Genomic DNA, 20,536 nt, shown 5'->3' with positions numbered 1-20,536 from the left:
ATGATGTCCCAGACTGCTGCAACCACCTGCCATCCCCAAAAATGTTGCACAAAGCAAGGTAGGCATCTCACAATTACAGGTTACTGCGCGTACCTGACACGCCGTTCACTGCGTTACAAGTTGCTGCAAGTGCCAGTGTGACCCAAAAAAAAATGCAGTCTAGGGAGGCAGACAGCTCATTAGTCAGGCTGAGTTTGAGACGCAGCCCTAAACTCCTCTAGTGACTCGCAGCGGCGCGGTGAGAGAGACTGCCATTACAGCAATAAAACACAGACACAGTCAGGAGAACTATACGCACTGCGTGGCTTCGGTATTTTGTCAGTGACTGCCGGTTGAGCGCTATTTTACGCACACGCAGACTCACTTCTGCATTGACTGAACGATCCGCCACAGACAGCAGCATAAGGTCTGAAAGTTGGAGCAGAAGCTCTGCGTTGACATGCTGAAGGTGAAGCAGCAGGGATGTCATCCAGGCGTGGCTCGGGGAGGATATGGATGTCTATATAAATGACTCGTTCAGTCTGATCACGGATGAAAAGAGCGTCTCTCCTCTCCGCTCTCTAAACACACAAAGTTTGCTCGCTATGGCAGAGGTGGCTGGATTTCTCGGGAGCATCGATCTGGATTTGCAGGCGTTTCCAGCATTAGGGAATGTGCCTCTGGCGGATGGTTTGAATGAGAGATTGGGTCTGATTGAGGGCAGACTGCAGCGCGGGTCGCTCACGGATTTTGGCCACCTGAAGGGCATCCTGCGCAGGAGACAGCTCTACTGCCGCACCGGCTTCCATCTGGAGATATTTCCTAACGGGACGGTGCACGGAACCAGACAGGACCACAGCAGATTCGGTAAGAACTCTAGCCACCCTTTCAGTCATTCTTTCAGCCATCCGTCAGTCAGAGGATTTGGGCATCATAGGCGCGTTAGCGCACCTGGCCATTCTGTGAAACGGCTGCCTTTTTTGTGCGTGGAAAAAATAGCATATCCTAACTGTATTGTGCTATCTCAAGATAACTTAATATACTTACGTGTTTACAATGTGATTGTCTTAACGCCTTCATATTAGTAACAAGGGTAGGAAAGTTAACATTTAACACAAGTGAGTCTCAAGGTCAGGACACTTCAAGGTGTTTACTGGACAGAAAAAATAATGCTGATATTTACTCACACGTTTACTTAATTATCTAAATGGGGCATTGCATAGCCTTATACGGGTTTTACATACCACTACTTATACTAACCTACCTAAAACTTTCTGCATTTAATATATACATCTATATCTTATTCATACCGTCTGAGTACAAATTTGCTTCCAAAATATGGTTATGTATACACACAGTATGTAATTATGTATATGCACACAAACTATATAAAATGCACCTGTATATGGTGTCCAAAATGCAGATTAAATGAGTGCAGCATCAGCCAATCAGTCAGTTTGCTGTGAGTCAGTGTGTGCATGTGACATGCTGATTGACTTTGTTCACTTGGAAAACTCCCGAGAAATCTGTAATATGCAACCGACTGCTTCTCCAATATAAAGTAAAAAAAAAATAATATATATATATATTAAAGGTTAAATTTGCCAGATCCAGTTGTCATGAGTTGTCTTTCATTTTGCAATTGCATGCACAAGACAAAATTTGTGTGCATAACTTGGGCAGACCTCAGGGCTGTAGATCTAGGCTTAGATTTCAAGTGAAGCAGATCTGCATTTGGGGGGGGGTGTGGGGGGGGGGTTCAAGAAGAAGGAACCTTTCTTAAAAAAACTTTGATCATGCTTTGGGGGCTGTGCCTCCCATGTCTTATGGAATCTACACACTATATACAGGCGTCTCAAGTACTTGCATTTCATAAAATAACCTTAAGCACAATAACCCTTTTACCACAAAGCATTAAAAGACAAAAAAGAACAGGTTTGTTAGATTTGATATAATAAAACAATATAGCGTTGAATAAACAAATACAATAAAAACTTTAATAATCACCACAGCACCAACTAATACCACAGCAAAACGATGAAGAAATGTTCTAAGAAAATCTCCTGGAGCATTTAAGTGCAATTGACACTTGCTTCAGTGTTTTGCTATTTAATTGGATGACATTCAGAGTGGCTTAGGCATCCAGATACTTTTTGGTACCACTGTATTTCAATCCAGTCATTAGGCAAGAGCTGCATATCTCTCAGTCTTACACTCAAATTGCCCTCGGCGAACTCCAGCGCAGGGTCAAGGGACGCAGGTGCTTCTCTGCAGTGGAAAACAAGCTCACAGCATGAGGCTGTTTTTCTCTGAAAACATGTTCAAAGGACCCCAGCCGACACATGCACAGACACTACTAATTACAGTGCTAATAAATCAGTCAAGGAGTGCTTGGTATTACAATGATAAACAAATGATAGCAGAGCCCAGACATGAGGATTTTTTGCATTGCTCTGATCCGTAATCATTGTGCAGGTGCAGCCCTTGCTTAGAAAACAGGAATAACTCTAAATTAAAGCATGACCACTGTGGAATCCAGTGGTAATGCTTGTTTTTTGTTGGGCCGAGACAAGCTCCTTTACTGGATTGGGTGGTCCACGGTCATGTTTCTGGCATCCTTCTGGCAAATGAGAGCCTTTTGTCGGTAATGTTGCAAGCTGGCAGTGTCTTTGATTAAACGCATATGAAATGTGCTTCTGCTTAACCCAGCTTCAGAGAGTTTTCTGTGTTGTCGTTTGCCATCCAAATCACAACATACTCGGCCCAGGTGGTGGTAAAAGGCCACAAAGGTGTAGTTTTTGCTTTAGTCTTTAATCAAGAGTGTAATCAGCTTTGTTTTGCATACGCGCTCTTATAATCAAAGTGTTAGTAAGAAGACTTTAACTTCCTGTCCTTTAGGTTATATATTGGAACATTTTTAAATGCTAGTCTGCTGAATGGTTGTAAGGGCATTTTTTTCTAATACTAAATTCTCAAAATAAACACCTTATGAACAAAGACAACAAAATACAGGTATTATGGCCACTGCCAAAGACTTTCATGTTAAGAAATGCTCTGGGTTATGAGCATTCCTGGTGGAAAACAACAAAAACACAAACCAGCCAAAGGTGGTAGCATAGCTGGTAGTCTGGCCAGGTTGGATAGGCTGGTGTGATTTGGTGGGGTTTTGGGTATTTATCAGCTTATGAAACTGAAAGACCAGTTGGCCAAAACACCAGCTAGATCTGCTTAACATATCTACAACCGGTGACCCAGCTTTGGCTAATTTGTTTCATTCAGCTGGGAAGGGGGCAAGATAAAACATCTTACTTGACTATACAGCATTGTTGATGTACAGCTGCGCTGCAGTTTAAAGGTGTCTGGTTATTGTCTGACGAGTGCTGTTGTGTGGCAGGTATTCTGGAGTTTATCAGTCTGGCCGTCGGGCTGGTGAGCATACGAGGCGTGGATGCTGGTCTTTATCTGGGGATGAATGAGAAAGGTGAACTCTATGGATCGGTAAGTCAAACCCCTGTAGTGCTCACACACACTCCAAACAATATCCACCAACAGAAGGTTCTGCTCTATGAAGTGTTCCAATAGGAATGCAGTCAGAGCTGGAATGGTGAGCAAACGACAACCCACCCACCAGCTCATAGTCTGCTCCCCATATGATGTAGATGTACAAAAAAGAAAACACTTCACCAGACAAAACATGCCGTGTTTCCACTGCTGTGAGCCCTGACCTCTGATCGGCAAGGTCTGTGCATGGCTCACCTTGTTTTTGTCTTTGTAACTTTCCACATGAGAACAACCTCTCAGACAGTACGCTCAATCTCAGAGAAGAAAAACTGCCTCTTCATTTCACTCCATACTTAAAATATTTACATATTTCCCAGGGACACATGAAGCGTGTAACGTATACACACCCACATATCGTGGATATACGAGCTGAGTGCTCTTGGTTTCTTGCATATCTGTGCGCTGTGCGAGGAGCGCGCTTTTCTCCGCTGGAGTGCTAATTGTAACCGAGACCAGGAGATAAAAGCCTGTAGCGGGATTTGAGTTTTTGCATGCTAACATAGAGAACCATATATAGGAAAATGCGCCTGGCCTCCCCCTCTACAGACTTTGCCATGCTTGCAGGAGAAACAAGCTATCAGATTTCCAGAGACAATAAGCGGGGCCCCCGTAAGTTTTCTGTGAATCCTGAGTTAAAACAAACCTATTTAAAGCAAGGAGAGATGACTTCACATGCAATGTGATAACGTTCCATTAAAACAGACTGTAAACACAGGTCAGAACTGCACATCACCTGAAGACTTCTAGGTTCACTGCACAGACTTAAAAGGTCCATTTACGTTGCATGAAGATCAAAGAAGTTTGCTATCACTGGCTTTATGTAAATCCTGTGCATGGAGCAGTGTTTAATCCAAACAGCACACTACCTAATTGAAACAGCATAGAAACCATCAGTAATCTCACAGCTCCTGGAGAGGTATTCCAGTTGTTTTAAATGAATCTGTTTTCTGAAACTTTTAGTTGATAACTTTTTTGTCTTACTCTGTTTGCTTGGCCAATTGTTTAAACGATTTAACAGAACTTTTAAAGTTGACTTTATCTTAAACACTGATTTTAAATGTATCATCTTGACACCACGACTTGAACCTGGTCCACTACATGACTGTTCTTTGGCAGGAAACATGATGTAGCCCCAGTGTCTTCTATTGTTCTCAGCAGTGTAGTCAGCCAGCGAATGTTCACCTGCTTAACCCGAAGCCATCGCTCATGAGGTTCTGTCAGTGGTGTAGTAGTAGCAGCCCACACAGACTCTCTCAAGCTGCTGTGTTTGTGCAAGAGAGCTTGTTGCATCATGGGGGAAGCAGACAAAAAGGTTAACAGTTTTGAAGAATGATTTTGGGTGTAAACTCCAAAGCTTGCCCGTAATGACTTTCCCTTCTCTGGTGCAGTGAGCACCTGCTGTCTGGCCTCGAGATAGTTTCCACTCCACACATTTTGTGATGGTGACGAGGGTAAACTGTGCACTGTGAGAAAGAAACAGTACCACGTCTTCACACCCTCATGCTTTCCAGCGCATCTGGAGGTCTGGAAATGGGAGGCGCATGTTAGTTCTTAAACATGTGGTCAAATGCACTTAACTGGACTCTTGATGGACAGAGGGAATATTACTAGCTAGAGAAAACATCCCCTTTTGCACTTTGGTTGGGACTTTTCAGGGTCAGGGCAGGAAAGCAGTTACATCTTGTCTTAAACGGTTTGTGTAGATCAGGAGTGCCAAATCCTTCTCTCGGAGGGCCACCTTGCAGAGTTTTGCTTGAGCTTGCTCCAACACACCTGTCTGGATGTTTCTAGTAATCCTGAAGACCTTGATTGGTTGGTTCAGGTGTATTAAATTGGGGTTGAAGCTAAACTCTATAGGTAGGTCACCCTCCGAAGGTATAGGTGAAGCTTATCTATCTGGTAGGACACAAGATCTTTCCAATAATCTTACCTGTAACTTCCTATTATAATGTAGTGCACATTATTGTCTCCAGATAATAAAAAAACAATGTTTTTGTCTCTTTCTGGCTGCCTTGCAGACGAAGCTGACAGCAGAGTGTGTTTTCCGTGAGCAATTCGAGGAGAACTGGTACAACACGTATGCATCCACTCTCTACAAGCATGCGGACACTGAAAGATACTATTACGTGGCTCTGAACAAGGACGGCTCGCCTCGAGAAGGCAGCAGGACTAAAAAGCACCAGAAGTTGACTCACTTTCTGCCCAGACCCGTCGAGATAGAGAAGATACCCCAAGCTTACAGAGACTTGTTCCAGCATAGGTGACCAGAGCATCCCTCAGAGTTTTGCAGTAGAGGTGCTGGATGGGAAAGATGGACGCTGAAGAACATTAAGAAATACAAGACCCTACTTCTTTTGCCTCACAGCTGTTTATATTTGGGTTCTGGTCCAAAATGAGGAGGCCCTCTCCAATGGTGATTGAGATAAACAGTACGTGTGTGTCCTGGATGACTCCGTTTCCTCTCCTTAATGGGTTTTAAACCACAGAGAAGAGGGAACATTCCTGCATCCAAAGCTGGTGCCAAAAGATGTCTTGAGGAAGAGGTGTTGACTTCAGGGCCTCATGACGTGTGTCATGCAATCACCTTTTCTTCAGACACTTTTTGTAAGGTGGACCTTTTTGGCCATGTTCTCACTGGAAAAAAATGGGCTCTATTTCTAAATTTATTGAGTAAATTGTCACCTGAGCATAGGAAGAAAAACTGCCTTTGACCGTTGAGATAAAACTCAACATGCCCAGTCTGGTGACCCTGGGGCCAAACTCATGTTGAGAGGTCATGATGCAGCACTTACTAAGAAGATGGACATGGGGCGTATTCCCTGACCTTCCTGAAGGACAAATGCAAAGCAAGAGCTTTTCAAATTAAATATACCTTTAAGGGCACTTAAAAGGAGAAAGATGCTTTGAAGAACAATGACCAGCTTCTACTGAAACAATACCAATTTTGAATGGAAAAAGTACCAATTGTGAGACGGTGAAAAAGTAACAAGGCTTTATAATAATAATGGAAACAAACACCCTTTTCCTAGAGGGGCTTACACAGATGATCTTCTGTTTGTCTTCTGTCTGCTTCCTTTGAAGGTTCAGGAGAGTTCAAACATTAAAAAATTTGGTAGAAAAAAGCTAATCAGCAGTAGCGAAGTGATTATTTGAAATCACTTTCAAAGCAAGCATGGGAAACGCATGTCGCTTGCTGAAGGGTTCGGTAGAGGCTTTGGTCATTTGACTAAGAGTGACTTATAATGTTCAGGTTGTCAGGAACATTATTAAAATGTAAGTGAAAGACGTGTAAATATGGACACACCTATTTATAAGATGTACAATATATTTATTTTCTACATATAAAGAATAACTATAAATCTATATATAAATCTATTTATTTATTTCAAAGGCTCTATTTTGTAATGAACTTGAAGTTATTGGAACTGTAGATTCTACTGAAATTATACAGAAGGGCTAAACCATTTGACCTGAATGACTGACAATAAAATTGTCCTGCTATTGTTTATTGTTGGTGACCATATTTGCAAGGATTCTCTGTACCAATTAAAATCTGAGAAACACTGAGCTGATTTGAGTTTGACTGCACACACAACTTTTATGATAGTTTATCAAGGTACTGTCATGGAATGAATGGTCATCTTTGCTTAACCACACAGGAACACAAAATGCTGTGAGAGCACTAGTTATTTAAGCCAACATGATATGCATCAGCAAACCATGATATTATCTATCTGTAATATCATGTATCGTATTTGCAAGTAAAATAGGGTATTCAAAGAAAATCTTCTTCCGAGGCAGATCCAGTTATGTTTTCATGAAAGATTAAAAAAAAAAAAAAAAAAAAAAACATTTTTGCCTTTGGAAGCTAGAGTGAATTCTGACTTCATATTGTCTTCAAAGTAGAGCACATCTGATATCCTCTTTCACAAAATCTTCATGTAAGGGGTCAATCAGTCTATGAAATGTTGTTTATCTAGTGCAGCGTAAATTCCAGAACATCACAGCAGCATTCACAGAATAATCCAGCTCTCCAGAGATGTGGATGTTAGCTGATGATGTAAAAAGACAGCTCTTGGCTCGGGTAACCTGTGGGAAAGTTCTCCCTAAGCAGTCTGTAGAGGCATAAATCAACGCCCTACAGAAAGCGAAACAATGCGAGAGAATGTCTTGCGCTGATGGGTGTCAAACCTGTTGAAAAGCCTGCAGCACAACAACATTAATTACCTATATACTAGTGATAACATAAGCAGAACTATTATTAATGAGTTTTTTTGTGACTCTGATGCATTGTAAATGCACAGCAACACAAAACTCCCCTGGTGATTGAATGAAGGTTTGGACCAGCACTGATGTTGCCCTGAATGGACTTCTATAGGGTTTCAGTCAACTTACATCATCAGAAACGAACAGAACAATCCAGATTTACAAACATTCACAACCCCACCCTCCACCGATGCCTGACAACATGCTTGGCTCGTTCCTGCTCAGATGATCAATAGATGCAGCCAGCACACTCTAACACTTTCAGATATGAAGTGTATAGTGCATGTCCATGAGAACGGAAGCAGGTTTTAACATTGGAGGATAGATGGGGCAACAGCTGCCCGGTGCAGCAAAGCTAGCTGAGTGCTAATCTGGGCATACCAAGGATGGGATCAACATTTCAACATCTGCAATAGTTGTAATGTTTCTCTTTTGGCAGCTTTCTGCAAGCTGTGAATGCAAGCTCCCCTCGGGGGGGGGGGAACTTGGGCTTGAGGGGGCGAATGGAAAAGAGGGGGAGAAAAACCCTGGCAGCTAAAGAAATGAAAATAATAGCAAGCAGTAGAAACGACACAGCAGATGAAAGACTTAAGGGGAAGAATGGGGTGTACGGGAGGAGAGAGATTCTCAGGGTGTAAAAGCTAAGAGCTAAAAGCTGTCTAGAGAAAACGCATCTGAAATTTGGTTTTGCTGTCATGGATCTCAAATACAGTCTAGTTCATTTATTCATAATAATGAATAGCTGTTTAAGTACTCACTAGTTCTTCAAAACCACAACTTCCCAGTATTGGCTTAAATCAGGGGCAAAAGTTTCTCTTGTCTTTTGGTGACCTCATCTGACTGTCAACTGCACTGCTGCTCATGGGAAGGGAGTGGCACATTTTTACATGCATAAGAAACGAATAGCTAGTATGTATCTGTCAAAAAAAGTAGAGTTGACAACAAATAGTTAGGTACTATATGTGTGTTAAGTTTAAATACAATGAAAGGGGGAATTACTCAAACAATATATGCCTTCTGACTCGTAAGTAAATTTCACACGAGTTGCCATATAGCATTCAAACTTGAAGTATCAACCAAGCACCCATGACACATGGTACTATAAGCAATGCGTCTCGCAGAACCATCTAAAAGCAAATGAAACAAAATGGAATTCTTGATCAATTCTCAAAATTGATGAAACTGATGAGTATGTAACGAATAATATAAACATTCATACAACAGTTTCAAATGTTACAGATATTTAAGAACTTTCATGACTATTCCATTCCTTTTGTTCAGTGGATACATTAGGAATTGCAAAGCGCGATTTCTTCTTGACAAAATCTCTTAAAACTAAGCATAAATAGAATAATTTATATTCAACCTTTTAAAAAAAATCACGGAAATTTCAAATAATTTGTTAATTCCCTTGTTGTCTTTGAGCATTTAGGACATGGATTTGCACATTTCATATTTGCCAGTAATTGTGCAGAAAAAAAAATTAAAAATAAAAACACACACACAAGCAAGACCTGCATGTAACTCATCCTTTTGGTCACTTTATTTAAACGTGATATTAAATACTAAGTAGCAGTTCATATTAATGGCAGAATTGTTGGTGTATACGCTAACATTAGAACATTTTCAGGAGGGGAAAAAGTTCCTCTACATTTCTGAATTGCGATCCCGACGCAAGTGGGGAAATTAAACAGAAAGAAATAAACAACAGAAAAAGAAATTATGAACAGTTCTCACAACAATATGCTAGGCAACACTACAACGAGAAGTCTGATGTTTACAAAAGTCCGGAGGAATTCAGCAAGCAGTTTTAACAACACAGACATTCCATAGCGTGATTAGCAACAACGAGTTTAAATACCTAAAAGCAGATTAGAAAAAGGGGTTTTAAAACATTAGAAGAGATCTAGCTGCTTGATATAAGGCCATTTGACTTGACGTTACATTTAAGGTGTCCGCTGCTGTGTCTCTGAAGCACTGGCTAGCACAGTACCAATGACAATCCACTATTAGCGCAGATAGTATTTACGGGGGCTCTAGAACAGAAACGCTATGGTCCCTCCTCAATCACGCTGTTTTCCTTGCAATATAATTATTTATATATGCACAGCCCTTATTCAAGGGGAAAGATACCTGCAATGCCTAAAAGCATTTGGGGAGAATATCTTCTTCAATCTTAAATACGTGAGAGAGGAAAAAAAACAAACAAAAAAAAAGAACTTGAATAACATTAAGGCTATATACACAAAATGACAAACTGCACTGCCAAAAACCCCTTTAACAAAGTCCCAGGATGCCCTGTCGTTACCGAGGAGCTCAAGTAGGTGTTCTGGCTAAATCAGTCCAGCTGTGTACACCGAGGGGCAGAGGCGTCTACAGGCCCTTAGACGGGCCCGGGTTCTTGCCCAGCTGTGAGGAGGGGAGGCCCTGGAGCGCCCCGAGCTGCTGGTACAACCCCAGCAGATCCATCTGATTTATGGGACCAGTAAGACCATTCTGCATGGCCAGCTGGTTGAGCAGCAGACCCTGCCTCGCCATGGCCAGCTGCTGCTCCTGCACCTTACGGTTGGCGATCACCTTCTGCACGTACATCATCAGCTGGAGAAGAGACGGAGATCGGATGTTAATTTTCTCTTATGTGGTTTCAGAAAGTCATGCAATATCAGGGTCTCCAACAGAATTGGTGTTACTACATAACCTGTGCACAAAGCACCACATTCTTTGATTACAATCAAGAATGTATTTTGATATCCAATGTCAATGTCAACAGTCAAACGCATCCATGTTTACAAGCAGCGCAAGTGAATTAAAAAAACCTGTAACTACTATTGCAAGTCTGATATTTCAGGTTTGCATCATGGTGACCGGCTGAAAGCATCTTCCTCTATTATTTTTAAACTTATATAAATGTATAAGACAACTTTGTACAAGATGTAGTTGTAGTTCATTGTAGTGATTTGTTTAACATTTACATCATGTGTGCTGCACTTGGAACATAATTTTCTTTAACTAGATAAAGAATTAATAATTTAGATTAATAAAGAAAAAGCTACTTGAATCATGTTGTAGTTACTTTTACAAGTTGACTAGTTAAAAAAAAAAAATCGAGAATCGTTCTGAAAAAATAAAATACAAATAATGTACATTAATTTCATGTACATAATAAGGTACATTTGGATGAAATCACAAGTTAATAAAGTAACAACTGGAACACAAAAATATAGCAATTATAAATTAGAGGTTTATGGACATTGGATTTTGCTGATGATATAAAAACCCAATAATAAAAAAAAAAAGACTATTTTGCCATTACTAGTATTTAATGTTGTATTTTTAAACGCCAGATGTAGTTTATTGTATTATTGTAAAATACGCACTCTTACAACCATCTACAACATATTACAGTATAAACACCATGAAACAAACATGCCATAATTCATCAGCAGTAGATCATAAGCAATCGTTTGGCATACATGCACAGTTTCCATTGATTGTGAACTGCTCTGAAACTACGAGTCTGTAGAACGTGAAACAGTGTTGAATTTTTACACTGAAGCATGCAGCACTAACATTTATCAGCCTTTTTAAGTTAAATAACAACATAAGGCCTTATTGCAACATTTGAACTTTTTATGCCCTTAAATTTTATCAAACTGAATTTAAGACTTTTTAAAAGACCCTTAATTAATTTACACATCTCACAAACTATTTTTGACAGGTGGAGAATAAAGGGGTGCAGCAGGGTCCCCAGATGTGAAAATCCCTTTCATTCTATTTAGTTTAAAAAGTTAATGTCACTTAAACACAGATAGAACATAAGATGTCACAGAAAGAGTGACAGATGAGCAAACGTACAGTTTGTTGCTTGCCGAGGACATCACGGTAAACAGCCTCCCTGTGTTTCATTTCCATCTCGTAGCCGGCCTGCCTCCCAACAGCCATGGACTGAACCTGGGCCTCGGGTAAACTCGGGTTCTCCTTCCACTGCCAAAAACAACACACCTGTTACATCCTGTAGACCTCAACAAACAAACACTTACACGATCATCACACACACACACACACACACACACACACACACACACACACACACACACACAAACACATTTAGCAGTTGTTCAGAATGTAGTCCAACAGCGCAAGCTTAATACTGATGACTCAGCAAACCATAGGCAAAAACCACAGCCTCAAAAGCTTGCTCCATGACACTAGGGTATAGTGGCTTGTTGTTATGCAGGTGTTTTTTGTGGTTGTCCAGTTAACAGAGTCCATCTTCAAGTCTCTATAATATTCTGATCTCCAAATATGACTCGATAGATTTTGGTCATTTTATCACCCAACCAGAGTTTCATTCATGTCTGTAGCACAAAATGTATGGGACAACCTATGCATTAGAAGTTCAACTGGGGGAAGTACTAATAACAACAGTGATTTTTGCCTTGGCAAACACACACTGCAGAGCAAATTTTCAGTCTTGTCAGGGAGAGTGTGTCTTGCATCAGTTATTGGTCATAACAGCCCATAGATGCAACACTGTACCTGAAGCTTTAAGGCCCTGATATACTAGAAGCAAAATCTAAAAAGCGAACTATTGTGATGTCATAGCAAACAAAATGAGGCCAAAATGAAGTTTGTTTCGAGTGTCTGGAAGTGTTCGCTCCTGTTGTTAAACCCGTTATTGTAACAGGTAGATGATTCTTTGACTTGGAAATCGTCTGCATTTCATTTCTTCTGTTCAGTCTGGCGAGGTCAGACGCGAGTTAAAACATGAACACACTGGAGAACTGCTTTATAGCAGAAACTGCAGCTGTAATTCTAACCGAAAGCGACACTGACACTTTTTTCCATGTTTACTACTGTAAAGCTGCTTGCTTTAAAGCAATCTATTATATAAAGTGTTATATAAATAAACATGACCTGACTGGAGGGCTGAATTGCAGAGCTGCGCAAACTTATCCACATTGCCATGATCAGATGCTTTCTTAACTGCTGTTTTCTCACCGTTGTCAATTTGTTGTGTTTATTTGGTTATAGAGAGGAAAGCACGCAACATTTACATATGTATCTCTTTGGGATGTCCACTAACAGTAAATTGTTGCTCAGGCATTTAAAAAACTTGTTTTCACCCCTAAGCGAAGAGCGAAAAACATCCGCCAGTATATTAGGGCCTTTCCGACGAAAGCCTCACTGTAGGGAATCTCACTTTCTCCTGTCACTCACCACCTGCCCGATGATGTCCTCCAGTGGTTCCCTGGGCACTGACTTCAGAGCGTTAGCAGCTTCCATCACTTTCTGCCTGCCCTGGTTAATCAATTCCTTGAAGACAGTGAGAAAAAAAAACTGTGAGAAGACAGAGATAGCTAGCATTTGTAATGCCGATACCATCCCGGTACTTTTGTGCCGATTCAATATATATTGCAATAATTGAGTATTGCGATTATAACTATTGTGATTCGATATTACAATTTATTGTGATTTTTGTTTGCTTATTGCTATATTTTATTTCAGGAGCATACACATACACTGTGTATACTGTAAAGAACCTTGAACCATGAAACTTTCAAGCACCAAAACCCTGAACTTGCACATGAATATCATACTAAAGTGCTATGTTACTTTGCATACTGTTTTAGTCATATTTAGTAGAGCTGCATGATTCTGGATAAAAAGTTTTTTTTTTTTCTCAAATAGAGATTATGATTCTCCCACGATTATCATCTAAAAATAATGTGTAACAGAACATTAATTGTTGCAGTCTATTTAAAAGTGTTTAATCAATTTGAATGAATTAGTAAACAGTTTAATATATATGTATTTAAAATATAATATTTAATACGCCAATTTTTAACATTAAAATTATGAAAAAGTAGTCTGAATGAATGATTCAGTGACTCATAAATACTTCAATTGTTTCATTACTAGATGAATCAGCGTTTTTCAACAAATCTCTTAATGATTCAATAACAAAAATGTATTTTTTTTAACTGTCACTTGTTGCCATCTTGTAGTCAAATGATGCAATCGACAAGCATTATTTGAAGCACCAGTTATTTTCAAAAAATGACTTTCTATTTTTATTTCTACCATAGACATCAGTGTTTCTATCTGAACTATAAACTTTCATCCCAGTATTTCTATGATAATATGAATGACTGTAAGACAGAAATAATACTATGTAGTTGAAAAGACTGTTTGTGAAGCTGTTTCTCACCTATACATGGTAAAAGTCTGCTCTCTGTGTCAGCGGCAGCGCGAACGCAGATCTGAATGTTTCGGTTAGACTTTTTCAAAGATTTAAAAGACATGGGCGAATCGTTGACATTTAGAAATTAGATTGTGTGGATGTTTCAATCGAGATCGCAAACTCTTAACGATTAATAGTGCAGCTCTAATGTTTAGTCATGTTGTCCCGGAAGTGTGTAAATTCCAAAGTGTTTCCACATTTGGGATTTAAAACGTGAAGATCCAGAAAGAATTCTCAAAGAGGTTTGCTCCTCTGCCTCCGCCATAGTTTTGCTTTCTCACACCTGCTTGAAACGGATACAACGTCATCTAATGCTGCGTTCAAGTCCTTCTGGGATGTTCGTACCTACGAGTTAACAAGTCGTCATTAGGACTTCATGTGCGTTCAAGTCACTTTGGTCAGAACAAGATGGTGATGTAACTTTCCGACATAAAATTCAATGATTTTTTTAACTTTACAAGAATGTGCATTGTGTTTTTTCTTTTTCTTGTTTTTATTCAATTTATGAAGATGATGTAAATTGAATCATTATATATTCTATGGCAACTATGCAATAATATAAAATTTTGTATATGTGATTATTATACATTACAAAAAAATATATATATATATTTTATTTCAACAAATTCACTGTCAACACAGTGCATATCTATAGACTTTGGCTGCGTCCATTGCATTTTTTTTCATTGACACGCCCCAACTCGGAAACTCTTGGCTTAAAGAAAATTTTTAGTTTCCCACTTGTAATAACAACTTTGTGCATTCAACTCATAAATACGATATATCTGGCTCTGCGCAGACCGATCGTTGCATAACATCAAAGCACTCTCGCAGTACTTTGATACACTGATTGGTCTGCGTGGTGCTGCTCAAAGTTGAACACACCTATAAATGTCACCCTCTGTTGGAATAAAAGTGGTAACTTGTCCCCACCACCTCTTAGGAAAAGTAAAATAATTAAATATAAATCGATTCTGAGATAAACTAACCGATTTTTAAAAAGTCGGGATAGTTACGTGAATCGATTTTTTCCCCCACCCCTAGTAAACAGCAGCTGGCAGGCCACAAGCCAAATGTCGGTGCCCGAGGACGCATGTCACAATTAGCTGCTGGCTGAAGGAATGTGAAAAGAGCATGTGGAGCTCATTACTTACCTCCAACTGTTGGTTACTCATGGAGGCCAAAGCAGCCACGTTGAAGGGGAAGTAAGAGTTTGGTCCCGCTCCCATGCCCATCTGAGAATAGGACGGCTGGTTGAAACGCATGGACAGCCCCTGAAACAACAGACGAGCGGGTCCATCAGTTGGAAAGAAACAGAGAAACTTCTTTTTACGAGATGAGGTCACACAGAAAGATCCCAATTATAAATAATCTTCAAATCAGGTTCGGCCTGACAGATGAGTCAGCCTTCCATCACACTAGCACTTGCTGCAGGGTAATCAAAGCATTGCTTTTTGGACTTTATTTTCCACTCGATTTGCGACTTTGACATGATTTGTCTGCGATCTGGCAAAGACGCACGCCGAACGATAATTCCTGGCCAACAGATCACTGGAGGATCCAAAAAATCCTGATGTGCACCCATGTGAACCTCTGTTAGCGTCCTGCCCAAGCTGTGTTTGTCTTATGGCTCTAAACAGAACTGAAGGTCAGCAGGACGGCTGTGTTTGTGTGTAAATGAGCTACCGAGGCAGATGCGGCCAATCCCACCCTCTAATTGGGTCTTTGGTGCATGCAGCTCATAAACACACACCACAGCTGAGTGTCCGGTGTTCAGACCTGGTATGAGCAGGTGTGCGGCAGAGATGCAGGCGTGGATCGCAGCTGTGCCGCAGACCGCGGGACAATCTAAACGGACCCTCTTTTAATCTGGTTTCAAAATGTTACGCTCGCTGTATGGCTGTTTTCAACTAAATCTTGAGCAGAACTCGATAGGGCTCTCTAATCACTGCAAGTGACTGCTTAAAATCCACTTTAATGGCTCTGACATAGTTAATGATTTTAAGCAACCAAATTAGACAAAGCTCTTCAATCTTAACATACACAAATGACTGTAGCGAGATGATCAAATGCAGGTGAATTCTTTGTTGCATATAATAGCTATGGCCAAGTGATTCACTGATGAAATTACTTTGATTTAAGCATAATATTTAAAACATCTTGCCAAAAAATAACATGAAATTTAGGAGACAGATTACATGTAGCAAGAAACTGTGTCAATATGGTATGAATTACGCACACACACACACACACACACACACACACACACACACAAATCTAATCCCATGTCTCAATACTAGTATAACACCTGAGTGAGTCCCAGCAGGTATAACTACAAATACAGCTCCTGTATTGGTGACTAAAGTTATAGTGATATTTTCCATGTTCACTTTAATTTTCACTGAAGTGTTCAAGGAAAGGAGTCAGTCTGTGTTTTTTTTTTTTTAAACTGTAGATCTATTTGCACTGATGTCAGATGGACAATGTTTGTGATTCAGTTTACTGAAAGAAGTTGACTAATGAGAAAGTTGACTACAGAATTATTTAGCACGTAATCGTTGTAGATATTATGTGATTGCAAAAGGAATAATTACAGCGAACTTGAACAGAGAAAAGGCACTTGCAATTAAATTCAACTGCAGATTCAGAGTCCCACAAGGCAACAAGTCACTTCTCTCCCAAAAAAAAAAAAACTCCACTAACGAGTGGCTGAGCTGAGGGCGAAGAGTCTCTAATCTTTCCAGGAATTTTATGTAAGCACATATGAATACAGTTAGACCTTTCCCATGGTGTTCCTTAAAGTGTGGGTTAATTTCCTATGATGATATCACTTCACAAAATTATTTGACAGGTGTGGTGCATCATTAAAGAAATAATCATCAACCTCACTAAGATTCTTAAACAGCTATCAGTAATGGCCAGATACAAACAATTTAGTTTTAATGAAATATTGAAAAAAACAAAAAACAACAACAACAAAAAAAAAACCACCTGAATTATGGCTAAACTCTAATATTATATTTACTAACTGATATGCAGGTATTAGAAAATATTGTTATCAGTACATGTATATAACAGTAAAGGGCTTGTGTGGTTACAAACCTTCTTTTCGGCCTCGTATTCGGCCCAGGCCGCCTTACGATCTTCCTCACTCAGTGCCTCTTCCTCCTTGTGGTCCAGCAAAGAGTCATGCTCGTGGTAGCCGACGATATGATCTTTGTAACTGTGAAGGAGTTCTGCCAGGAAAGGATCCTGGGACAGGAGAAAGGGTCAAAGAAAGATGGGTCAGCATCCCACTTGAAAACACACACAGATGTACTCCCCTAATAATCACCATTACCAAAATAATTATTGAGAAAAATCAACAATTAAAAATTTTTGTGGCTTATCAAACAGAAAAAAAATGTTGCTCTGTCTTAATTAATCTATTCAAAAACGTTGATTACAAAAAAAGTGATATCATACATTTTATAATTTAATTTTTAGTTTAGTCACACTTTAGTTTGGGGACCAATCCTTACTATTAACAAACAATTAACTTTAACTTTTATCTTAGTGAACTCCTAATTTGCTTCTTATTAAAAGTTAGTAAGGTAGTTATAAAAGTGGTCATATGACGTTGCTAAAAAGATCATTATTTTGTGTATTTGGTGTAATGCAATGTGTTTATGTGGATTAAGGTTCAAAAAACACATTATTTTCCACATAATGTACATTATTGTTTCTCCTCAATGCCCCGCCTTTCTGAAAAGCGAGGTGTGCTCTGATTGGCCAGCTATCCAGTGCGTTGTGATTGGCTGAATTCCTCAAGGGTGTGACGGAAATGTTATGCCCCTTACCATACTGTGATGCCATGTGTCCCGGCGCAATTAGACAAAACCAATAAAACCCATTATAAACGAGGCATTTGTTGCATCCAGTGGGGACATAATTACTGATTATAATGACTTACACTGTCTTTTTACACGCTGCGTTGCGTATCATGCAGCGCAAACATAAAACCATGTCTGCAATTGTGATCGGAGAAATGACAAACAACAAGCTCTGCTCTATACTGCTCAAAACTCACATTTGAATCATCAGTGGCAAATCCTTTAAATATGAAAACGTACTTACAGGCTGTGAGTTAAAAGAACCAGACTGTCCTTGCAAAGTTGCAATTGCCCCACTTTATAGAAAGTGGACACACTTTATTTGTGCACAGACGCACTGCATTGTAGGCTACTCTCACAGGAAACAGTCCTCAGTAAAATGTGCTGCACACATCTGAATATTTGGTTTGAACAATTCTGGAACAGTGTTGTAAATACAACTTAAATCACTGATTTCTAGTTGTGTCCTCTTTTGGAAGGCCAAACAAAGTAGTTTTGCTTTCACAACAAAACACACAGTGTCTCCACAACATCGCGCCAGGGGCAACAATACTACAGCGAGAATCATATTCTTTCTTTGTGTGAACATTTAGGGGGTGTTCTGCAAATTTTCCCAGACAGTGACGTATACATGTTATAAAGAATATCTCTTCGGGTTTGCGACTTTAGTCTTTGCAACTTTAGTGATCTAAACAGCTTGTAACACTCCAAAGAGAAAGGAAATTTTAAAATTGCATCGTATGACCCCTTTAAGTTTAGGTATGGGGTAGGATTAAGGGATCTAAAATATGGTCATGCAGATTAATTTCTCCAAAAATTAAGCCTGATTAACCTACCCCAAGTGCCGCACTACATTTCTTTTCTTTTCTTTTTAATAATCCGTTACACTCGAATGTACGTCACAACAGAGAAGTAAAGATGCCTCACTACCTCAATTTCATTGTAACTTTAAAACAATTTACTTCTTCATTTTCATCTCACTGTGACTAGATGGCCAGATTCTTATCACCTATTAGGAGTCACATGTGGATGTAGTTATGCACTTGACATCAAGAAGTTACACAGATTCTAAATGTGTCATTTTGTCATGTTTCTGAACGTTCTGAATGTTTCAAAAGTTTTGAGTTCCAAAAAAGTTACAGCATGCTTTCTTAACATGAGCTCTTTTATCTCATAACAAATAAATAAATAAAACACCCAATTAGCAGTTAGTTCGTGCTGCAAAGCTAAAATAAATAAATAAATTAAAAAAAGACAGCCTCCAACCAAGTGTTCATATTTAAAATAACTTCAGAGCTTTCATGCAACTCTGGTATCCATGACTACACTGTTATTGAAAACAACACCTGAGCGGTGCACAATTCACATCCAGGCTTCGTGCAAACATGGTTTAAAATTACTCTACAGCTATTGTTTGCTTTTCTTTGTCTTGCCTGCGCTTTACATTAAAATGCCTTCAAGATCTAGAAACATCTGCTGGATCCCAACCACATGAACATAAACGTGTGATAGTTACGTCATCACCTGATTTAGCAGAGACAATAAACAGACAAAGACAAAAACAAAATTAATCATAATCATCACAACGTTCAAAAAGAAAAGCCTCAGGTTTCTAAATTTAGGACGGCTTGCTAAATTGCTACAGAAAAGTTTGGATAAACAGAATCTGAGGAACAAAGTGAGCAAACCTCAATCGTCCTCCAAAAAGCCTATCATGATTAACCAGATCAAGGTTGTTTCAAGAAATAAAGATAACATCAGTAAGACAGGTACCAAAAACAGAGCCATGCCTTCTGCATTACAGCAGAGTGTAATGGAGAGCACAGCTACAGATCAGTCCACATCAAGGCTTTTCAGTAAGTGGCTTCGATAGCTGGAAAATAAAAACATGTGGCGAAAGCAAGCACAATCACGCCAGGCCTGGCCTATTCCCTGAGTGATGGTAATTTCTGGCTAAGTGGCTAAATTAAAACATGGCTGGATGCTGCCATGTGAGGATCCCCTTCTGCCTCACGACCGTGAAAAAGACTGCATGGAAAAGATGATCTCTTGTTGAAAGCGTGCAGAAGACGAGGGGCGACTGAAGTGTGAGGCGCGTCTCTGGAGCAAAAGACAATTCGATGAAGAAGCTGTTGTTTGAACACATTTCAAACACTTGCCATCATGAAAGGGCCGACCTGAGCTTATCTGAACATTTGCCAATTTTTGAGCGGGTAAATGGGTCACAGAGCCGCTGGGTCAAATGACAGTGAAGCCGTCCAGGGGAGCAGGGAATGCCGGGATTCCTGATTAATCTCCAGGCTGGAGCTCCGCGGGTGGTCTCGTCTGTCTCCGTAACCTGCCCTACATGTGCATCTCGACCGAAGGCACTAATGACGGTAACAAGAACTCCGGCATTGTCATACTGTGAGCTAACCCCATGCATAATGACGGCTTAGGAAAAGGATATCGTTTTACTCCATGCATGGATGTAGAATAGGCTGGGTGGGGGAATGGGGGAATCAGCAGACTGCAGATTTTTTTCTTTTTTTCTAAGGAAAATGGGAGTGGGGATCCCACAGGAAGTCAAATGGGGAGGAAGCACTTTGCTTCTGATCAAAGCATGGAGGTGCAT

General features: G+C 39.9%; 2 protein-coding genes across 4 annotated transcripts in view; one reads left to right on the top strand and one right to left on the bottom strand.

Moving 5' to 3' along the window:
• Nucleotides 1-216: 216 nt before the first annotated feature.
• LOC109079917 (fibroblast growth factor 16) lies at nucleotides 217-7,107 on the top strand. The gene is made up of 3 exons (XM_042737838.1): nucleotides 217-846; nucleotides 3,374-3,477; nucleotides 5,559-7,107. Exons 1-3 carry the CDS (start codon nucleotides 492-494, stop codon nucleotides 5,802-5,804), a joined length of 705 nt encoding a protein of 234 aa, XP_042593772.1. The 5' UTR covers nucleotides 217-491; the 3' UTR covers nucleotides 5,805-7,107.
• A 2,214-nt stretch (nucleotides 7,108-9,321) lies between these two features.
• Nucleotides 9,322-20,536, bottom strand: part of LOC109079909 (transcriptional regulator ATRX-like) — a 56,950-nt gene continuing 45,735 nt past the window's right edge. For all 3 annotated transcript variants that reach the window (XM_042737831.1, XM_042737833.1, XM_042737832.1), the window contains 5 exons: nucleotides 17,153-17,302; nucleotides 15,205-15,324; nucleotides 13,027-13,122; nucleotides 11,662-11,790; nucleotides 9,322-10,404 (listed from right to left, as the gene is read on the bottom strand). In XM_042737831.1, coding sequence (XP_042593765.1) covers nucleotides 10,180-10,404; nucleotides 11,662-11,790; nucleotides 13,027-13,122; nucleotides 15,205-15,324; nucleotides 17,153-17,302 — 720 coding nt within the window. In that variant the 3' untranslated portion in view covers nucleotides 9,322-10,179. The remainder of the gene's footprint in view (nucleotides 10,405-11,661; nucleotides 11,791-13,026; nucleotides 13,123-15,204; nucleotides 15,325-17,152; nucleotides 17,303-20,536) is intronic.

This window comes from Cyprinus carpio, chromosome B14 (genome assembly GCF_018340385.1).
Source record: "Cyprinus carpio isolate SPL01 chromosome B14, ASM1834038v1, whole genome shotgun sequence".
Lineage (NCBI taxonomy): Eukaryota > Metazoa > Chordata > Actinopteri > Cypriniformes > Cyprinidae > Cyprinus > Cyprinus carpio.
The sequence above is the reverse complement of the archived record's forward strand: the minus strand, read 5'-3'. Positions and strand labels throughout refer to the sequence as shown.

Excerpts from the sequence above, each read along its gene's own strand:
- LOC109079917 (XM_042737838.1), top strand. The coding sequence starts at position 492 with ATGGATGTCTATATAAATGACTCGTTCAGTCTGATCACGGATGAAAAG. Across the intron at positions 847-3,373 it reads ACAGGACCACAGCAGATTCG|GTATTCTGGAGTTTATCAGT; the intron begins GTAAGAACTCTA and ends GTTGTGTGGCAG. Across the intron at positions 3,478-5,558 it reads AAGGTGAACTCTATGGATCG|ACGAAGCTGACAGCAGAGTG; the intron begins GTAAGTCAAACC and ends GCTGCCTTGCAG.